We start from the raw sequence: 20,412 nt of genomic DNA on the forward strand, positions 1-20,412 counted from the left end.
GTGGCTGCTCCTGCACATGCGATGATAGGGCCTAGGTATGGGAGAAAGTAAATGATGGTAGCACGTGGTCATGTACAGCAGTATGTTATGGATATGAAGGAGTAGATATATATAAAAGGCACATGTTGAATACAATGGCTGCACCGGGCTGTCTGAAGCTGTATGAGGCCTTGTCTCACAGCACAGAATATATACTGTAGTTCCAGTGAGGATCAGGGTTAGTACTGATTTGCATAAGACAGGCCTCTGTTTAGGATGACACAGTGGTAGCAGAACAATGAGTCGGAATGCTGGCCAGGGTGATTGCAAGTGGTTTTCATTTGTGCAAGTATTCCTCGCATGTGCCAGGGGTATGCCCAGGTGTGGGTTCTTTACTTGTTGTGCCACAGGATCCAAGCAATACCTTCCTGACTAGGCCCTACAAGGCCAAAAGCATTCTGAGATTAGTCTTTTCTTCTGGAGGGGGCCTTGCCTGGCAGTTCAGGATGGACTGTTCCCAAGAGGCTCAGTACTAATTTGCATAACGGCGGTATCTGTCTGGAGTGGCACAGGGAGTGAAAATCAATGGGTTAGATACTACTCAAAGTTATTTCCAATGGAGTACACTATTTGCTGGCATCCTCCCATCACCTTTTGCTTACAACGTAGCAGCTCTCTGGGCATGTGATGGTGGTACTTTAGCATGCAGTCAGGATCTTTGCATAGTGTATATAATGGCATATGATACTATATCTGGGTTTTGCATGGCTTCAGGAGGGGTATATGAGGCCATACCTGGGACTCAGTGGCTGCATATGGGCAGATGATAATAACCTCTTAACAGGTGCATCTATCCATAAACATCTGGGTCTACACCAAAGCGAAGCAGCTTTAATCGGGGTATTTGATACAGCCAGACCTGTTGAGGGGTGTTTAAGATCGGCCTCTGATGAGGTGGCCAACAATAGAGGAGATCCATTGTCTCTAACCAAGCAGTAAGAACACAACAGGTCACACATGAAGGCAAAGCTTTATTTTATTTTTACCATGAGAAGAATGTTGGCATGAGGTTCCCTCAGACAGAGTAAGAGATTAGACATTATACCCAACAGTGTAGGAGGTTTTGAAAGCTCCAGTTTTTGACAGATTTTAACCTTTAATAAAAGATGAAAAAGACTTCCACAGGTTGGTTTTTACATGACAATAAACAATGCAACAGAGAAATAATGGGGTGTAAGGAAAGGCAATGGTGAAACCAAACATGCTGTGTCAAATGTAAGCATGCATGACCAGCAACAAGCCTCCCAGCCTGTGTTGAAATCTACTACGTCCGTGTCTTCCATTTCTAAGCATTTTCTCCTCTTCTTCTCCTCTACCAGAAGAGGTGTTCTAAGCAGGCAACTGTAAACATAAGTAACACAAGTTCCATGCCCCCCACCTCTCCAGCCCACCTGTGATGCACTCCCTCCCCTGCCATCCCCATGTCACACCTGTGAAGCGCTCCCCCAAGGCTGTGAAGCAGTGTCATCTGGGAAGGTCTTTTGAAGAGAATCAGTGGAATAGCTTCAAGAGTCATACATTTGAGCAAAGAAAGCTTCATCCTCTGCCTCTCTACCAAGGAGTTTAACTACACCGTCCAGGTCAGGATCATATTCTGTAACAAAAGAAGTCCTAAATTAATTATTTATCCAGTGTATTCACATCATTATACATCAAAGTGTGGTAACATCATGCCCAATTAGATGCTTGAGAATATATGTTTTCACATGCCTAGGTGATAATTCTCGCTTAAATGATAATAAGTTTCAAGCTAAATTAAAGAAAGATTTTGATAAATGCCCCATATTTCCCTCTCTATAGTATCGGAAATCAATATAATTAAAATGGTTAGTTTCAGACACTCTCATGTCACATGAATATACTTGGTTTTTGACAAATGGATGGTTACATTAATTATTTGGGAAAGTAGGTGACCAAGGGCCTGATTTAGATCTCTGTTGCAACGGTCCTGCTGTCTAATTTCCTCTGTGAAGGTCCGTCCACCGTATTTAGATGCTGGCGGTCCCATAGATAAAAGCGTGCACTGGAACCACTGCCAAGAAAAACCTCCTGCCTCGACAGTGGAAGAGGTAAAAGTGGATGCCGGTGGGACCCCAGCCACACTTTCCGCCAAGCAGATTTGGATGTGCCTTCCCGCCATGAAAAAATTGGTGGTCTGACCTCCATGTCTGAGGTGGCGCATTGGGGGGAAAGGGTTAAAACTCACCTTTTTATCCCATTTCACTCACATCTTTGACTGGACACAACTGGACAACACCTGCCATTACTGCTGCCACCGACCCACAGAGAAACCGAGACCCCGCATCGCCGGACTCGAAGGTAGCACCGCCGCATTGCCAGGGTGCATTGGGTGGGCACTGCACATGTGGTCGGGACCACTGCAGGCACATACATGTAACAATAATTTTTTTAATCACTGTGACTTGCATATGTGGGGAGCACAGTGGTGTGATACATGGCTGCATATCGCAAACATACACAACGATCATTGTGGTGTCATCATTTATTGACAGATGAATGCTGGCACCACAATGACAGTACAGTCACACTGAACAATGGTGTCCATGTGTGCACATTGCAAGGGTACGGGGATGTGTGTGTGGATTGGCTGGTTGAGGTGGAGGAAGAAGGAGTGGGTGATGTGGTTGTGTCTGTGTGTGTGTAACTTGCTTGTCACTTGCTTGTGAGATCAATGTTGAGTGTCGTGGTTGTGTGGTGGACATTGTCATGATGTGTGTAGTTGTGTGAGTGTGTTTGTGTAGCTGAGTGTGTAGTTGTGTTGGCTGTTGTGGTTGTGTTGTGTGTGGATGTAGTGTCAATGGTGTGTGTATGTTGTGTAATGGATGTATGTCAATGTGTGTTTTCGGTATGTTCGGGTTGTGATGTGTTGGAATTGTAATGGATGATGGTGTGTATGTGGTGTGGTGTGTAGTGTGAAGTGCAGGGGACACCTTTGGCTAAGGAACAATGTGTAGGTCATTTATCTCAATTCCCTAGCCCCTTGCATTTGGTCCTACTGCCGTCTCCCTCCATTAGCAATCTGTCGCCAGCTCTCCGCTTGCAGAGCTGTAACATCTAAATACAGTGGGAGGAAAACTGTTGACTTGGAGGGTTTTCTAGGGTCCACTGTTGAAGCGACTTGGCAGTAACACCGCCAAGATCTAAATCAGGTCCAAAGAGATGCAAGGAAAACTTTGCCTACTGCCCACCCTATAAATATATTACTTAGTTGCTTCATCTCAGATACTCCAACGGCCTATGATAACAGAAAAAAATATTTCAATATAATACAATCCTTGTGAGGAAATAATAGGGATGTCTGGATTCCATTACATCACTTGTAAATGTTTCATTCCTGAAAAATAAAAAAATATTACGTTTCAGACTCTCAGAGACCTTTGTTAAATATATGCATTATTGATAAGATATGCTAAGACATATAGCCCAAGGGAAGACTTATTGCTGTGGAGCAAATCTGACTTCCCCGAAGAATTTTCTAACATGATACCAGAATGGGCTGAAATGGTAAATGGGAACTTAAACAACCATGGTCCCAAGAAAGTTTTATGAAATTGTGAGAATTGATTTAAAGGTTAATATTCATTTCACAAGTTGCATCTTCAAGTACGTGCAGGTGAGAAATTATTTTTTGGACAGGCAGGTTAGTGAGAGAGAGGAAGTCCTTAGGGAGACATTGCGTTGCCAGCCTAGTACGGGTCACATAGCAAGAGTTTAGAAGAAATTTTTGAATGTATGCACAGAAGAGGCTGAGGTATAGCTATTATTCTTCAGGACATAAATCCATGTTCAATGTTCTTGGTAAACAACCTTGTAGATGCGGAAGCCTGTGGCATCTCCATTGCTTTGAATGCCCAAAAAATCAGTTGGGGACCTTTTGATTTAACGACTCTTAGGCCCAGATGACCCTTTTCTGGATTTCCTTAATGAGGTGGCAGGGCAGGCCCTACTTAGTTTTGCTCACTGCATCGTATTTGGGAACCTAAATATTCATTGGGATTCCCCTGCCAATATAGACATGTGTAGCCTCACGAATACCCTGTCTCCGCTAGGCTTTCATCAATTTATCTCGAACCCCACTCACATTGAGGTTCACACTATTGACTTGATTTTTTCTAACATTAATTTAAGTACATCTGATCCCCTCCCTCTTCCATGGACCGATCACCATGTAATCTATTTTGACTGGAAGGTAATTCAACAGGGTTGTCGGAAAATTCCTGCCTCCACCGCCAAACCTAGGCTTTTTTCTGACATCCTCCAGACCAGTTTGCTAACTGCCTTGGAGAATTTGCTACCTTCCTTCCCCGGTCCACTTGAGTGAGACATCTTTGTTTTTGTCGATTGGGTTTGCTACATGGAAGATCAACTGGCACCACTCCCTTCATTGACTCCCCTCCCCAGTCATATAACTGGCAGGACTAAGCTCTCCTGCCCCTGGTTCAATAAACATTTTAGGTAGGCCAAGAAAATTTGGAAGAAGGCCGAAAGAGCCTGGTGAAGTCACTGCAGTCTAGAGGATAAATTGAAATACAACTCAGCACTTCAAAGCTTCACTAATTTAATCAAACTTACTAAAAACACTTCTATGAGGATGAAAATTGAAAATGCAAATAACAAGCCAACTGAAATCTTTAAGATTGTTAAATAGTTTCTTGATCCCGGCGCATACCAGCACAAGGTAGATCCTTGAGCCACAACTGGCTTCTTTAAAAAAAAAAAAAATTGCAGAAATTCAAAGTAGTCTTGCAGCAATGAATTCTCTTGATTCTTGCTTTTCCCCTCCCACTGGCATTAATTGCGCTCTTTTTTCTTTTGACCCAATTTCGTTCGAGGAGTCGAGACCTGCCATACTTAATCTAAGATCGTGATCTCCCGCTGACACCTACCCTCCATGTATCCTAGCGAAGGGAGTGGATGCCATAAACCTTGTGCTAAACTCCCTTATTAACAGATCTTTGGCATCTGGGACCGTCCCCTCTACCTGGAAGCAGGCCAAGATTCGAAAAAGTCCAGCACTGATCCCAATGTCTTAAGTAACTACAGCCATATTCCCCTGTTGCCAGCTTCATCTAAAATTTCAGAGAAGATTCTGAATTATCAGCTTTCAAGTTACATTGAGTCCAACAGGCTCCTCCACCCCAGCCAGTCAGGGTTCAGACCTAAATTTAGAACCAAAACTGCCCTTTTGGAAGTATCCGAGCAGATTAAATACACCTTAGTTATGTCCTGGTCTTGTTAGATCTCTCGGCCACTTTACATAAGGTTCTGCATTCCAGGCTGCTTGCCCACTTCTTTGACATTAGCATTAGGGGCCTGGTGCTAAATTGGCTAAGAGTTTCCTAGAGGACTGATCTCAAGAGGTCTGGATGTCTTTATTCTCTTCTAGTAAGAGTACTGTCTAGGTGGGAGTGCCCCAGGACACTGCCCTTAGTCCTATGATGTTTAACATGTACCTTACTCCTTTGGTTATTCTGGTCAAGTCCTTTTGGGCCAAGATAGTGACCTCAACTACTCTTCTCATTTAGAAAAGATGAGACATCGGATCAAGCGGCTACCAATCCTTGCCTATCAGCAGTCTTTCAGTGGATGGGTTCTAGCCAACTGAAATGCAACCCAGATAAGACTGAGGTTCTCTGCCTTGGTCATGATTGCACTCTGAACCTACAAGCTCACTAGCCGGATGACACTCCTCCCCCTAATGCCCACGTCTAAGATGTAAAGAACTTGGGCGTTAAGACTAACAAACAGCTGAACTTTCAAACCAAAATCAACACAGTTGTCGCCACTTGTTTTGGCTTGATGCGCATGGCCAAAAAATTCTTACAATTCCTTTCCCCACTAGTTAGGACTACCGATCTTCTTGCCCTGGTAGTGTCCAGGCTGGATTACAACAATGCCCTTTATACAGGACTTCCTCAATACCTGTTGCAGAAACCTCAGACTGTTCAGAACACAGAAGCTCACTTGGTGCTTCATCTACCTAGATGAGTGTTGATGGCGACCCATTTGAAGGACCTGCACTGATTACCTGTCAAACAAGCATTTGCAATGCGATGGGTCTCGCATTTGCTCGAATTAGAGTTATTAGAGTTGTAAACTCCTAACCGGACTTTTCTTGACATATAAATTGAAAATGAAAAGTAAAACAGTTTCACATATGCGAGCCAATTCACAGCGTCACAGCCGCCATGAGAATGAGCACAAAGGAGAGACAAAGAAACAAAAAGAAGTTCGCTTACAGTCAAACTTATCTGGAAAAGTGCAATTAGCCATGTAATAGCAGGCGATGGCCAAGGTGGTAACAAAGCCTCCCCAAGGAGGGACAAACATAAACCATTTACCAATGTCAACAAAGGATTTTTTAAGGGCAAGCCCCCCAACGAGTGGTAGTGATGGGCGTGTAGTGGGCGTTGTTAAAAGCCCAGATACATATCAACATGTCAGAAAAGCAGTGCTTGCACTCTACTATGCTCGACCTAAAAATATGCATGGCAGATTTCTCTGCAGGCAACCCTTTGTGCTTCAACTCAGGGCCAGAAGGGGGTTGTCGCAGAGATATGGCAGCAAGCGCTTTAGATAGTAGGACGATGTACACCAGGATCTAACTTTAACCAGCATAATAAAAGCCATTGTCTGCCATACATTTTGAGCCTCGGCAAAACATATTTTAAAGAGCTAACTGCATTACAAAACAGAATGACTTTCGTATACAGATCATCTATGAGAAGGACAACAAAGAATGATGATTAAGTGTACTTTTGCAATGTAAAGCAGCCCGTAAAAGACTGCAAAGTAAACACAAATGTGAGGTGAGTGAGAAATATGCCTTAGGGGGAGAAAAATCCTCCTATGTGTATATTTGAAAGCATTGATAACATAAAGACACTGAGGCTGTGTTGTCAGGCCGGGTCTAAAAAGCACAGCCTAGACACTTTTCCAAGCAGAACAGGAGCTCACTTTAGATAGGAGTTTTAACACTGCAGTATTAATAGAGACTGGGCAATTTCCACTACCAGGTGGTTAAGGGATTTCTGTTGGCAATGCATGAATCACAAATGCTGAAGAACCACCAACTTGTTTACATAGTACTGGCTGACAATCTTGTGGTTACAAAGCGGTGCAAACAGGTGCACCTATCATGCAATGTAGTGGTTCCTATGTTATCAAACTGGAAGTACAAGAGGCTCAGATGGGTATCTGTGTAGAACCATCAAGCCCTCCTCTTGCGGCACTAGTCCACAGACTGTGTGCATTTATCTGAATCTCCAGACTGTGGTAAAACAATACTGAGACCCAAAAGGAATGGAGGCTTTAGAGAGGCCAAGGTGGTGGAGCCTCAACTAGCAAAGGCTAGAAACTGTGGTGGTACAGACAGAGGTATTAATTTATTGTAATTTCTGCTCAACTGAGTTGCACGTTTGGCTGGAGGGGGCTGTGCAAGTTGAGTCTTTGCAGGAAAGGCCCTGGGAAGAGGTCACTCAGTCACCTAGGCTTCCTCCACTTTTCCAAGGCTTAAAGTGGCAATCACCTGTGTACAGTCTTTAAGTGACTAACAAACAAAACAATAGCTGAAAAGATATTGAGCACAAAGATCCTAATCACGGGACTAAGTGGCCAATGCCCTTGAGGGATATGGGAATCCAGCACATTTCAATTACATATATCAAATATTCAGGAACGCTGAAAACAAATACAAAGGGTTGAGTTTGGTGCACTGTTCCATTTTGCTATTATATTGACATAACTTTGGGGTGTAATTTCTGGTGAGTGCCAAGTAAACTGTAATGATTTTACACACAGATTTCCACATACTGTCCATAACATTTGGACTGCTTCTTTTGGGAGCAACTAAAGAGTTTTTTTTATAGAAACCTTATCTAGTACTTGGAATGCATCTCTAGTGAAACGGTGTGGACCAATAGTAAATTAATTTTTTTTAAATCGTGGACCAGGGAGAACAATAAGGGTGAGGTAAAGTATGGAGCGGAAGACTGTAACAAGAATAAGGTGTTTAAATAAGATCCTGAAAAGATCAGAGTGGTTGTGTCACATTTTAGACTCAAATCCTGTTTTGCGTGCTAGTCAATCCTCCATACAAAACTTTGATTCACTGTTCAAAATCCTACATACTAGAATCATTTTAATTCAGAGCATGGTACCCACGTTAATGGTCTGTAGAGAAGTACCTGTATAAAAATGTGTTTTGCATAAACAATGACCTATATAAGTGGTGTTCAATACAGAAGCATATTATTGCAGCACAGGGCTATGAATTCCACGCATAGTAATAACAACCATGGGCCATAAAATATTATAATTTAATCAGTGAAGCCACAAGTTCATCAGTGTAAGTTGTGTGCTTTTCGCAACATGCGTTTCAATGTGTGAACTGACTGTCTCAAGAATCAAAAATACGCCAAAGAACTCTTTTTTTCTAACTTATTGTGCCGCTGTAGACGTTCTAGCCCAGCATCGGAAGTAACATGTGAGAACAACTGTATATCAGAAATATATAACAAACAGGCAGATTTAAAACACTTTCAATGAGAAACATAGAAAAGATAAAGGTGGGAATGTTTCGATGACAGCAACTGAGCCACCTCTTTTAAACAATCTATCCAAAAGATGGTTTCGGTTTTCATGTCCATATGTGGAACGAAAAATGAGGTCTGGTGACAGATCTCCACATCATAACATGCTCTGCTGATCAACCTCGATTGAAAAACACGAGCAGGCTAAGCCACGGTTAAAAATAGTAAAAACCCTAAACCTCTGGCATTTGTGCATCACTCGGCTGTCGAAGACAAACAGATCTCTCTGTTCAGGTAGGCAAAATTGGGTAATTATTAGAGGCAGAACTAAAAGTCTCCTAATCACGTCAATATTTTATTATGAAAAGAATCTAGGTACTTCAAAAGACATTCACCGCAAATACGAGCTTTCCACTAAACACCTGCCGTCATCCTTTCACAACGGCTGCTTACAGGGGTACATCGCTCGTTGTGGAAACAAATTATAATTCCAGCGCACGTTCACTCTGCTTTCAATCAATCAATCAGTCGCATTTATAAAGCGCGCTACTCACCCGTAAGGGTCTCAAGGCGCTGGGGGGGGGGGGGGCGGGGTCAATGCTCGAAGAGCCAGGTCTTGAGCTGCCTTCTGAAGTGAAGGTGGTCTTGTATGGCGCGAAGGTGGCTGGGGAGGGAGTTCCAGGTCTTCGCTGCTAGGTAGGAGAAGGACCTGCCTCCGGCGGTGGCTTTGCGAATGCAGGGTACGGCTGCCAGGGCTTGTCTGGTCGAGCGTAGGGTGCGAGGAGGAGTGTAGAAGGAGACGCGGTGGTTGATGAGTTCTGGTCCGCGGTTGTGCAGGGCTTTGTGTGCGTGGGTGAGGAGTCTGAAGGTTATCCTCTTGTTGACTGGGAGCCAGTGGAGTTTCTTCAGGTGACCGGAGATGTGGTGGTGGCGGGGTATGTTCAGGATGAGTCGTGCGGCAGCGTTCTGGATTCGTTGAAGTTTCCTCTGCAGCTTGATGGTGATGCCGGCGTACAGGGCGTTCCCATAGTCCAAGCGACTGGTGACGAGGGCGTGGGTGACGGTCTTCCTGGTGTCGGTGGGGATCCAGCAGAAGATCTTGCGGAGCATGCGGAGGGTGTTGAAGTATGCTGAGGTCACCGAGTTGACCTGTCTGGTCATGGAGAGGGAAGAGTCCAGGATGAAACCGAGGTTGCGTGCGTGGTCGGTGGGTTGGGGAGTGCTGCCTAGGGCGGGAGGCCACCAGGAGTCGTCCCAGGCGGTTGGTGTCGGGCCGAGGATGAGGACCTCCGTTTTCTCTGTATTCAGTTTAAGCCGGCTGTCTGTCATCCAGTTCGCTACTTCCTTCATGCCTTCGTGTAGTCTGGTTCTTGCTGAGGTGGGGTTGTTGGTGAGGGATAGGATGAGCTGGGTGTCGTCTGCGTAGGATATGAGGTCGAGTCCGTGTTTGCGTGCGATGTTCGCCAGGGGGGTCATGTAGATGTTGAAGAGGGTGGGGCTGAGGGAGGACCCCTGGGGGACGCCGCAGATGATCTCCGTAGCCGTGGATCTGAAGGGGGGGAGGCGGACTCTCTTAGTTCTTCCGGAGAGGAAGGAGGTGATCCATTCCAGGGCCTTGCCTCTGATGCCGGCGTTGCTTGGGCGGCGTATCAGGGTGCGGTGGCAGACCGTGTCGAATGCTGCAGAGAGGTCCAGGAGTATGAGGGCCACGGTTTCTCCTTTGTCGGTCAGGGATCTGATGTCGTCCGTGGCTGCGATGAGGGCGGTCTCGGTGCTGTGGTTAGCTCTGAAGCCGAACTGTGAGGGGTCGAGTGAGTCTTTGGTTTCCAGGGCGGTGGTGAGTTGAGCGTTGACGATTTTCTCGGTCACTTTGGCGGGAAACGGTATGAGCGAGATGGGCCGGAAGTTTTTGAGTTCGGTGGGGTCTGCTGTTGGTTTCTTTAGGAGGGCGTTCAGTTCGGCGTGCTTCCAGTTCTCCGGGAAGGTGGCGGTGTAAAAAGATGTGTTGATGACGTCTCGGAGGTGGGGTGCGATGATGTTGTCGGCTTTGTTAAAGATGTGGTGCGGGCAGGGGTCGGATGGTGATCCTGAGTGGATGGAGTTCATGACGCGGGTGGTTTCCTCAGTGGAGGTTGGGTTCCAGGTGTGGATGGTGGTGTTGTCGGTGGCGGGTTCCGGTGGAGGGTTCGTGTTGGTTGTGGTGAAGCTGTTGTAGATGTCGGTGATCTTGTGGTGGAAGAAGGCTGCGAGGGAGTCGCAGAGGTCCTGTGAGGGAGGGATGGAGTTGTTTTCGGCGTCGGGGTTGGAGAGCTCTTTGACGATGCCAAATAGTTCCTTGCTGTTGTGGGCGTTGCTGTCTAGTCTGTTCTGGAAGGCTGATTTTCGTGCTGCGCGGAGGAGTTGGTGGTGTTTGCGGGTGGCGTTTTTGAGAGCAGACATGTTTTCGTCGGTCTGGTTGAGGCGCCAAGTCTTCTCGAGGGTGCGGCATTCTTTTTTGGAGTCTTTGAGGTCGGGGGTGAACCAGGAATTTTTTTTGTGGCTGTTTCTGTTTGCTTGGGTCTTCAGGGGGGCCAGGAGGTTGGCGCAGTCTGAGATCCAGCTCGTGAGGTTGTTGGCGGCTTCGTTGGGGTCTGTAGTGCTGGTGGGTGGGTTCTGAGAGAGGGTCGATGTGAGTTGTTCCGAGGAGATTCTGTTCCACTGTCTTCTTGGTGGCTGTTGGGCGTGGTGGTGTACGTTGGTTTTCTTGAAGCTGAAGTGGACACAGCTGTGGTCTGTCCAGGAGAGTACGGTGGTGTGGCTGAAAGAGATGTGTTTGCTGGAGGAGAAGATGGGGTCCAGCGTGTGTCCGGCGTAGTGGGTGGGGGTGTTGACTAGTTGTTTCAGTCCCAGGTTGGCGAGGTTGTCCAGTAAGGCGGTGGTGTTGTTGTCGGTGCGATTCTCCAGGTGGAAGTTGAGGTCCCCTAGGAGGATGTAGTTGGTGGACGGGAGTGCGTGTGGGCTGATGAAGTCTGTGATGTCTTCGCTGAACTTTGTGCGTGGTCTTGGTGGTCTGTATATGAGGGTGCCTCTGAGGGTGGTCTTGGGGTCGCTGTCTCGCAGCGGCCGCCATTTAAGGGTAGCCGGGGAGGAGGGGTCAGCTGGGAGGCGGGAGGCGGGGGAAACTGGAGGCGGGAAAAGAGCGGCGAGGAGGCCTGGAGGCCTGGGGAAACAAAACACGGCAAAAGGCGGCGAAGCAGCGGCGGTAAAAGAACAGCGAGAGGCCAAGAAAAACTCTAAAGGGAGGGGTTGAGAAGAGAAGAGGGAGGACGGCGGGGGGAGTGGGGGGCACACGGCACTCAGGGGCACTCAGGCGCACTCAGGGGCACACGCACGGGATACACGGGGAAAAAGAGGAATCCAGTCAGTTCGTCACACAGGCACTCGGGGGTACATGGGCAAAGAAGGGCACACTCGCACACACTCACAGGAGGAGAACGGAGAGGAGGGCAGTCAGGGACTGGTGGCGCTGTGTGAGCAGGGGAGCGACCTACCCGAGGGTCAGTGGTCGCTACCTCTGCCTCGCAGCGGCCGCCATTTAAGGGTAGCCGGGGAGGAGGGGTCAGCTGGGAGGCGGGAGGCGGGGGAAACTGGAGGCGGGAAAAGAGCGTCGAGGAGGCCTGGAGGCCTGGGGAAAGAAAACGCGGCAAAAGGCGGCGAAGCAGCGGCGGTAAAAGAACGGCGAGAGGCCAAGAAAAACTCTAAAGGGAGGGGTTGAGAAGAGAAGAGGGAGGACGGCGGGGGGGGGGCACACGGCACTCAGGGGCACTCAGGCGCACTCAGGGGCACACGCACGGGATACACGGGGAAAAAGAGGAATCCAGTCAGTTCGTCACACAGGCACTCGGGGGGTACACGGGCAAAGAAGGGCACACTCGCACACACTCATAGGAGGAGAACGGAGAGGAGGGCAGTCAGGGACTGGTGGCGCTGTGTGAGCAGGGGAGCGACCTACCCGAGGGTCAGTGGTCGCTACCTCTGCCTCGCTTTGGCTAATACAGCAACGTAGCATCGCATAGGGCGCTACTCAAAGGCAGCGCATGAGAGACAATCAACAGTGAGCAAGAAAAACACAAATACATAAGTCGACAGTCCGAGAGCGCAAATGGTCCTTGTTCACACGCCAGCAGGGGGTGATGATATGCTCCTCCTGCACACGGTATCACACAATCCAATGCCTCAACTGTAGAGAATGAAATATGTTTCAAGAGTCGACAACGTAAAAACAGCGCCTTACGATAAACACAGACACAACAATGAATGAGGCGCCGAGGGCACAATCTGCAAGCACTGGTAAATGCACCGTTTCGGGGTGCTGCCAAGGTCTTCCCGGGAATCCCCGGCCCTGCGTGCGCCGCTGAAGGGGAGAGAATGGCAAACACAAGCATTTACAATGCATCGGGTCTCGCGTTTGCTCATGTTAGAGCTGATCGCGTTGTAAACTCCTAACGCGACTTTTCACCTATCGGGCAAAAGTGCATTTATGTACATAACCCGAAAAAGTGAAATTAACTATGTAAAGTGTTCGACTTCTGCCAAGCGAGATCGCGCTCGTAAATTAGAGAAAAAGTAGTCCACGAGCTGATGTAAAACAGCGAGCCTCGCATGTATTCTGTAATTGGTCGTTGCGCTCGAGGAGGGCTATCCACCGGAAAAGGCATGACGTATGCGTGCCTTCCACTAATGAAAGCAAGCAGATTTTATTAAGCAAGCCCACGAACCAATAAAAAACACCGACGTGAAGTTGACAGGGCTCCGAGCCCTTTTCTAAACACTAAAGCGCCTCGCTGCGATACGCATGCGCGAGCGCATGCAACGCAAGCTCGACCCTAAAAAGGATCATGTTCAAAACCTTAACACTCACGCAAAGGGCACTCCACCAGTCTGTCCTCTAGGATTCAATTCTACTTCCACTTAGTACTCTGCGACCATCCTCTGGTTTCTCTTACTTTTTGTGGTTACTCCTTGGACACTCCCTGGAGTAACAACACACTTTATAAAACCTGCTATTCATTCATTCATTCACTCTGGATGTTGGAAATCACAATAAAGTCTACAACACAGCTTGGGGATCAGATCACGGCTTTCGGCTTTCCAAGGAAGAATGGGGGAGGATAATCAAAGAAATTTATTTGCCTTTAAGTTTCAACCTCCGCTGTATTCTGTATTTTTCAATGTGTGAGCTGTACATAACCCCAGAGCAGATTTACAAATTTACAGAACTTATCCCATCTACCAACAAAAGATATTGTAATGAAATTAGGAATTGGAAGCTTATGTTGCAGTAGAAGCCCTTTTGGCAGTCAGTATTTAAATGGCTGCGGGAGAATAAGGGGCATATTTAGGTGCCCCTTGTGCCATAATATTGCCACATTTTGTTGACGCTAATGTGGAGATGTTATGGCAAAAACAGTGCACCAGATTTACAAAGTGGCACAATGCATGCATGCTGCCACTTTGTAAACCCTTGTGCCACACTATGGCTGAACCAGGCATAATGTATGCAAGGCGGCGTTTACCCGTTAGAGGGGCCAAAAAAATGGCACAAAGAAATCGAAAAGATTTCTATGCGTCATTTGTTTCAGCCTTTTTAACGCCTGCTTAGAGCAGGCGTTAAAAGGGGGCACACCATTATTTATAATGGGCCTCTATGTACTCTTCAGGGTTAGTGCCAAAATGTTGGTGCTAAACCTGCACAGTACATCAATAGCGTAACAAGTTCTGACCCCATTGCCCCTGCGCCATGGTGCACAGTATTTTAAGTACGGCGCACACAGAGCGGCAATATGGGGGCGCTAAGGGGTGCAAGGAAAGTGGCGCTGCACTGGGTGCAGCTCCACGTTTCTCAAATCTGCCCCTAAGTTTTAGTCTCAGACCTGTGTAGCATGTCGGGCTAGTGGCAGGAGCCTAGGGTAAGAGATTAAAATGGACATCTCATCAATGGCAAGATCTTTAACAGCAAAAAAATGGAGATCAACAAATACCCTCACCTTTGAAGAATTGAAACAGAAAATGGAAAATACACAGGAACTGGAAGAAATTTACCATATGAGGAATGGTTTATGTAAAAGACTTGAAAAGTATTAGGGTGGATCTAAGGGTGAACTATTGATGAATGTTTGCTTCTCTGAACTGCTATTTAACATATTTAATCACCAACACAATATATAATGAACATTGAGTTTTTTATTCCTGCTCTTATGAAAAGTAATTTTAGATGAATTCACTTCCCAATAAAAAAAGATCTACTGCTTCTTCCCATGTACAACTCTGCCAATACTCCTGGACCCTTCCTCTATCTCTTGATACTCCAACCATTTCTCCTCTCACCAGAAGTGCCTGAGTACCCTCTAACCGCAGGATGTTGCTTCTATGAGCAGCTACTGCTGCAACAATGCAAGCATTGAGTAGTAACAAAACCCACCCTTAGCCTCCTTTCTATACAGCCAAAGCCGTGATCAAAACCTTTGCAGTGAGCAGACTCTGTGCAGGCTGCAGGCAACTGTCTCCTTCTCAGTGCACCGCAATATTCCTCACACAAAAAAGTCAAAGACTTATCATCATCTTCCCACCCCTACTGGCAACAAGCTGAATGGCTGTTCCTGAAACAAGATGGGCCGCCAAAGCCGTGGGGGTGAGACTGCCATCAGACCGGCGGCCTCACCCCTGTTAGATTACGATGTTTCCGCCGGTCAGCCAGGTGGAAACAGTGCAACCGCATTGCCCTTGGCTCTCTTAAGGGATCCGAGGCCAATGCCGTCGCACACCAGCACCCTCGGAATGCACAACTTCTGCACAGCAAAGAGTGCACATTCCAAGGGTGCTCGCAGGACCACCAACACTGGCTGTTTGCCAGCCGAAAGCCTTGTAGAAAGCGAAGTCGTGATCAGCACAGCGGTTCACCACCATGGAAAGGCTGGTGGAAAGCAAACCCGTGATCAGCACGGCGGAGCTGCAATGGGCACCACTGTAGCTAATCACAATTTCGACTGCCGGCAACCTGCCAGGATCAATGATGTAATCTGACGTTCGGACTGCCAAGGGTACGGTGGTCTGACTGCCACCATGAGTTTGGTGGTCAAAAGACTGACAAATTCATAATGAGGCCCTCAGATCCTGTTAAGAAAGTCTGAGGCTCAGCTCCTGGACAGCTCACACTGACATTGACTGTACACATCTGTAGTGAACCACCTGGGCTCTAAACAGTGGGTGGTGAGTGAAGCACCACCTCTCTGGCTGGGCGTGGCCGAGGGTATAAAAAAAGGGATCTATGCCACTGGAACCAGACCCAGTAGTATCTCTGGGTTGTGTACAGTGTATTTTATCCCATCCACTGTCAGGTAGATTCCCCCCTCACCGGCTCACAACTTTCACCTGTAAAAAAAGCCTCGAGCCCATCTTCACATCCTTGGCCGATCAGTCCGGGGAACCCAGAATAATGTTAATATCAACTATTTAAAATTACGTATATGCTTGCGTTGACACTACCATTCCAGCCTTTTTGATGCTGTATACAACATTTCTGATAGAAAACTACCTGCTAAAAACTTAAACCTTATTGATAAATTACAAGGCACAATCCCTGTTCTGCTTCCTTTTATCTATATGCTTGGTTTATCATGTATGTGGTTGGTTTCACCTGTGAGTTATGAAACCCTGAGGTCTGAGATTTAAGAAAATTGTGTTATGAAAGATACATTCCCCAAGCAGGAGGTTACCAACTTACCGCGCTGAGGTTTGGTGCACTTTTTTGCGCAGGCTCCGCAGCACTTTTCATCGTCAGGACAGTTGCCGTCACTTAGGCACTGGTCGGGTTCTAATGGGTAGGTACATTTTATTTTACTGTCTTCAGGGGGACACAAGCCCTCTTTGTCTGTAATATAAAAAGTTTCAGTTAACACAATGTCAGTTACTTACTAATGGCTCTATGGGGGCTTGAGTGGTGCTGCTCAATTTTGTGCTGTGTCGTCAGGCTTTTAAGGCAGATTTAAGAGCCCTAGTGCCACCGGAGTGTCACTTTTCGTGGCGCTCCGGAGATGCTAACCACTTCTCCATATTTACAAGGGGGAGTAACACCAGCTTTTGTGGAGTTATGCCTCCTTGTAAATATGGGCCCCTCCAACGCAGTTTTCTGCATCAGAGGGGTGTGCAATGGGTTTTGCTTTGAGCGTTCCACCGCTACACCTACTGCTTTTGACACAGCACCAGATTTATGAGAAATCCTAAATTTATTTGTGGCAGCACCAAAGGCTAATGCCACCCCAGGGGTGGCGCTAGCATGGCAAAACGAGGAGGAATGCTTTTATTCCTCCTCGTTTTTTACTTTTTCCATGTGTGCTGCATTCTGCAGCACACATAGAAAGAGCAAAATGCTATGCATGATTGTTTGTGTGCAGGAAGTTGTCTGTTCCTGCACATAAGCAATCATTCCAAAGTTATGCTTTGGTACTTCTATGTGTGCTGCATTTGCCAGTGCCAAATCACAATTATAGATTGTTTATGTGAAGCAAGGAACACCTTAGCAGATGCACTATGGTGCAAGTAAGCCTGCGTTGACGCAGGCAGATTAATTCAGTGCTGGTACAAGGGGAAACGCAGGGGTGGGCTGCATTCCTGTAACTATGGCACATCCTTGCGTTTCAAAAATGGCACAGCACAACACTGCTATTTTTGGTGCAGCACCGTGCTGTGCCCCTTTGGCATAAATCAGGGCCTTGGAATGGTAAGTAAACTGGTGCAGTGCATTGCAATGCCTTGAGCCATGTTATTAAACAATCCCCAAACAAACACTCGACTTTACTACCAGCAGCACACAGATTCATTAAAATGTGTGCTTGTGAAAAACATTGCAAGAGAATACATTTGCAAAAATAGGATTTGCAGCAGGAAAAAACCTGCATATTTTTTGTTGCTTTCATATTCCCAGCAAAATATAATGCTGTAGAAAAACACTTCAAATTAACGTTTGGCAGAAAAATTTACCCTGGAAGAATGTTGCCAAAAATCAAACTGAAAACAACATAAATGTTGCAAGTTTTTGAAACTCCAAAAGGATTAAAGTCACTCAATCTTGTTATTGAAAATAAAATTTCTCATAGTCAAGCAAAATAAATAAATAGAAGAGTTGATTAAAGGTATCTTGTCCACCCGTATCTGATAGATTGACCACAAGAAGTCAGCTGTTTCTAATGGGTTTGGTACAGATCACACACTGTACATAGTAGTGGTTTGGCCATCTAATGGGGCTTAAGTGCCTAGGGGGAGTGGGCTAAAGAGTTGTACACTTGGCAAAAGCTGTGTGCAGAGATACTTGCCCACCTGTCTCTGATAGGTTAACCACAACACATAAGCTATCAGGAAAAAGGTCAGTACAGGGGAAAGCTGTGCATATGGACTTCACCACCTAAGAGAGCTAGAGTGTCCACAGGAAATGTGCTCTCCATGAGGGGTTGTGCATAGTAAAGACAATGCACAGAAGGGCTTGCCCACCTATGTCTCATAGGTTGCCTATTAGAGGCCTCCCATCTGCAAATGCTGTGGTTCACAGCGGAGATCGTGTGTAGTAAAGGCTTTACCTCCTAGGGATGCTTATGTGTCTGGAAGAAGTGGACTATTGCTGAGGGGCTGTGCACAAGAGGAAGCCTGTGCACAGTTTTCTGGAGGTAATGTGCTCTCCATAAGGAGCTATGCACAGGGGAAGACCATACACAAGAGCCACTTACCCATCCATGTGCAGTTGGTTACTCACAAGTGCTCAGCTACTCGTAAATAATTTGGGATGCAGCAAAGACTGTGTGTTCAAACGATTTCACCACTTAAGACAGCTTTGCTGTCTGAAGAGAAGGTGCTCTCCATCAAGGGTTCTGCCTATGAGCAAAGACCATTCACAGTACCAATTTGCCAACCCATGTCGGATTAGTTTCCCAACTAGAGATCTACTATCCAAGAAGGATCCTGTACAGGGCAAATACTGTTTGCAATAGGGGTTTGGACACATAATGGGGCTTGGATATTTCATGGGAGTGCGCTCCCATGAAGGGCTGTGCACACGGTGAAAACTGTACGCAGAAGGGTATAGCCCACATGTGTGGTTTGTTTCCTACAAGAGATCGTTTAACCACAAAGAGCTTTGTACAAAGCAGCAAAGACAGCATTGTAGGGGGTCCGCCCTCCTAACTGGGCATTGGAGTCTAGAGGGAGTGGGCTCTCTGTAAAGAGCTGTGCATAGGTCAAAGACTGGGCACAGGAGGAGCTAACCCATCTGTAGCACCTTCAATGGCCATGAGAGATCAGGTACCCACAAACAGTCTGGTACAGGGCAAAGGGAGTCTGTACTAGGGGCTTGGTCACCTAAAGGGCATTGAGTGTCCAGACTGGGTGGGCTCTCCGTAAAGGGTGTAGAACAAGGTGAAGACCATACGCCGCAGTTACTAGGCCATCTGTGTGTGGTTCAGTTAGAAATGGGGTCTCTGGTTGGCAGTCAGTTTGCACTCTGTCTAAGCAGGGACCCTCACTCTAGTCAGGGTAAGGGAGATACACACCTAGAATAACCCCTGCTAAGCCCCTTGGTAGCTTGGCACAAGTCAGGTTTATCTCAGAGACAATTTGTAAAGTATTTGCACAGTCACACACAGTAACACAGTGAAAACACCACATAAGGACTCAACACCGGTTCAGACCAATAGCCTATATTTATCTGAGTAAAACAAGACCATAACGATGAAAATTCAACATATACAAGCAAAGTTATGAATTTTCAATGATTAAACTTCAATATAGCGCTTAGAAACATAAATGCTTTAATTTGGTGTTATCACAGTGTTGTGACGGAGTCATTCCCAACAATCCAACACCAATGGCACCAGTCACGGAGTTGCATGAACAACCAGGTAAAGTACCTTGTGAAAATGAGGAAAAAAGCCGGTGCACTGGATCTGGTGCGGCATCAGTTCCGATGCTGCTGAGCAGAATGAGTGGAGGCATCGGTGCGAGGTGTCGGGTCCTTGCTGCGGAGCAGGGGAGATGAGGCAGTGGCGGTGCAAAGCGTTAGTTCCTTACACTTCCGGCAGGGTTGATGTCCGGCTGTCAAGACGCGTTTGGGTGACCTCACGAGGTCGCAGTCACACCACGAGGCTGCAGGCCCCGTGGCAGAGTCGGGTGTCACAGACGTCGGTGACTCAGCACTTCGGAACTCACAGAGTCATGGACTTCAACGAGGCCTGCAATGTCGGTAGTGGTTGTCGCACTCCAGCGTGGACCACAGCTTCACTTGCAGTCAGCATTGCAGGGTCAAGCAGCGGCATCAGTCCAGGTGTCATCCAAAGACAGTGTACTTGTTTTTTCTTGGTTTTACAGCCTCTTCTGAAAGTCCGATGTCTTTCCATCATCCCCTGAAATCCTCCAGGCCATGAGAATCAGCTGTCCCTGCGTCACCAAGTAAAGTGGACGTCCGGCTGGATCCCACAGGATCCCTAGCGATGACAGCAGTCTCAACGCCTCCATCCAGGATAGTTCCGGGAGCATAGGGATTCATACTTGTGATTTCCAGATCAGGGTGACAAGTATCACTGATGCTTTCAACCTCCGAACTTGGTCTGCCACTCTGGGGATCAGAAGAAAAGGAGGGCATGCGTAGCCCTGTCCCTCTGTCCAATCCTGTAGGAAGGTATCCACTGCTGCTTCTCCCGAGTCCGATCTCCAGCTGAAGTATCTGGTAAGCTGCCTGTTCAACCTGGACACAGAGAGGTCTACACTGGAAAGTCCTCATCGTTCCATTAGGGCTTAG

At 46.9% G+C, this 20,412-nt stretch overlaps 1 protein-coding gene across 2 annotated transcripts in view; it reads right to left on the minus strand.

The window, feature by feature from the left end:
- Positions 1-997: 997 nt before the first annotated feature.
- LOC138295224 (whey acidic protein-like) overlaps positions 998-20,412 on the minus strand; it is a 132,558-nt gene continuing 113,143 nt past the window's right edge. For both annotated transcript variants that reach the window (XM_069233405.1, XM_069233404.1), the window contains 2 exons: positions 16,354-16,500; positions 998-1,633 (listed from right to left, as the gene is read on the minus strand). In XM_069233405.1, coding sequence (XP_069089506.1) covers positions 1,545-1,633; positions 16,354-16,500 — 236 coding nt within the window. In that variant the 3' untranslated portion in view covers positions 998-1,544. The remainder of the gene's footprint in view (positions 1,634-16,353; positions 16,501-20,412) is intronic.

Source organism: Pleurodeles waltl, chromosome 5 (genome assembly GCF_031143425.1).
Source record: "Pleurodeles waltl isolate 20211129_DDA chromosome 5, aPleWal1.hap1.20221129, whole genome shotgun sequence".
In the NCBI taxonomy this organism is placed as follows: domain Eukaryota; kingdom Metazoa; phylum Chordata; class Amphibia; order Caudata; family Salamandridae; genus Pleurodeles; species Pleurodeles waltl.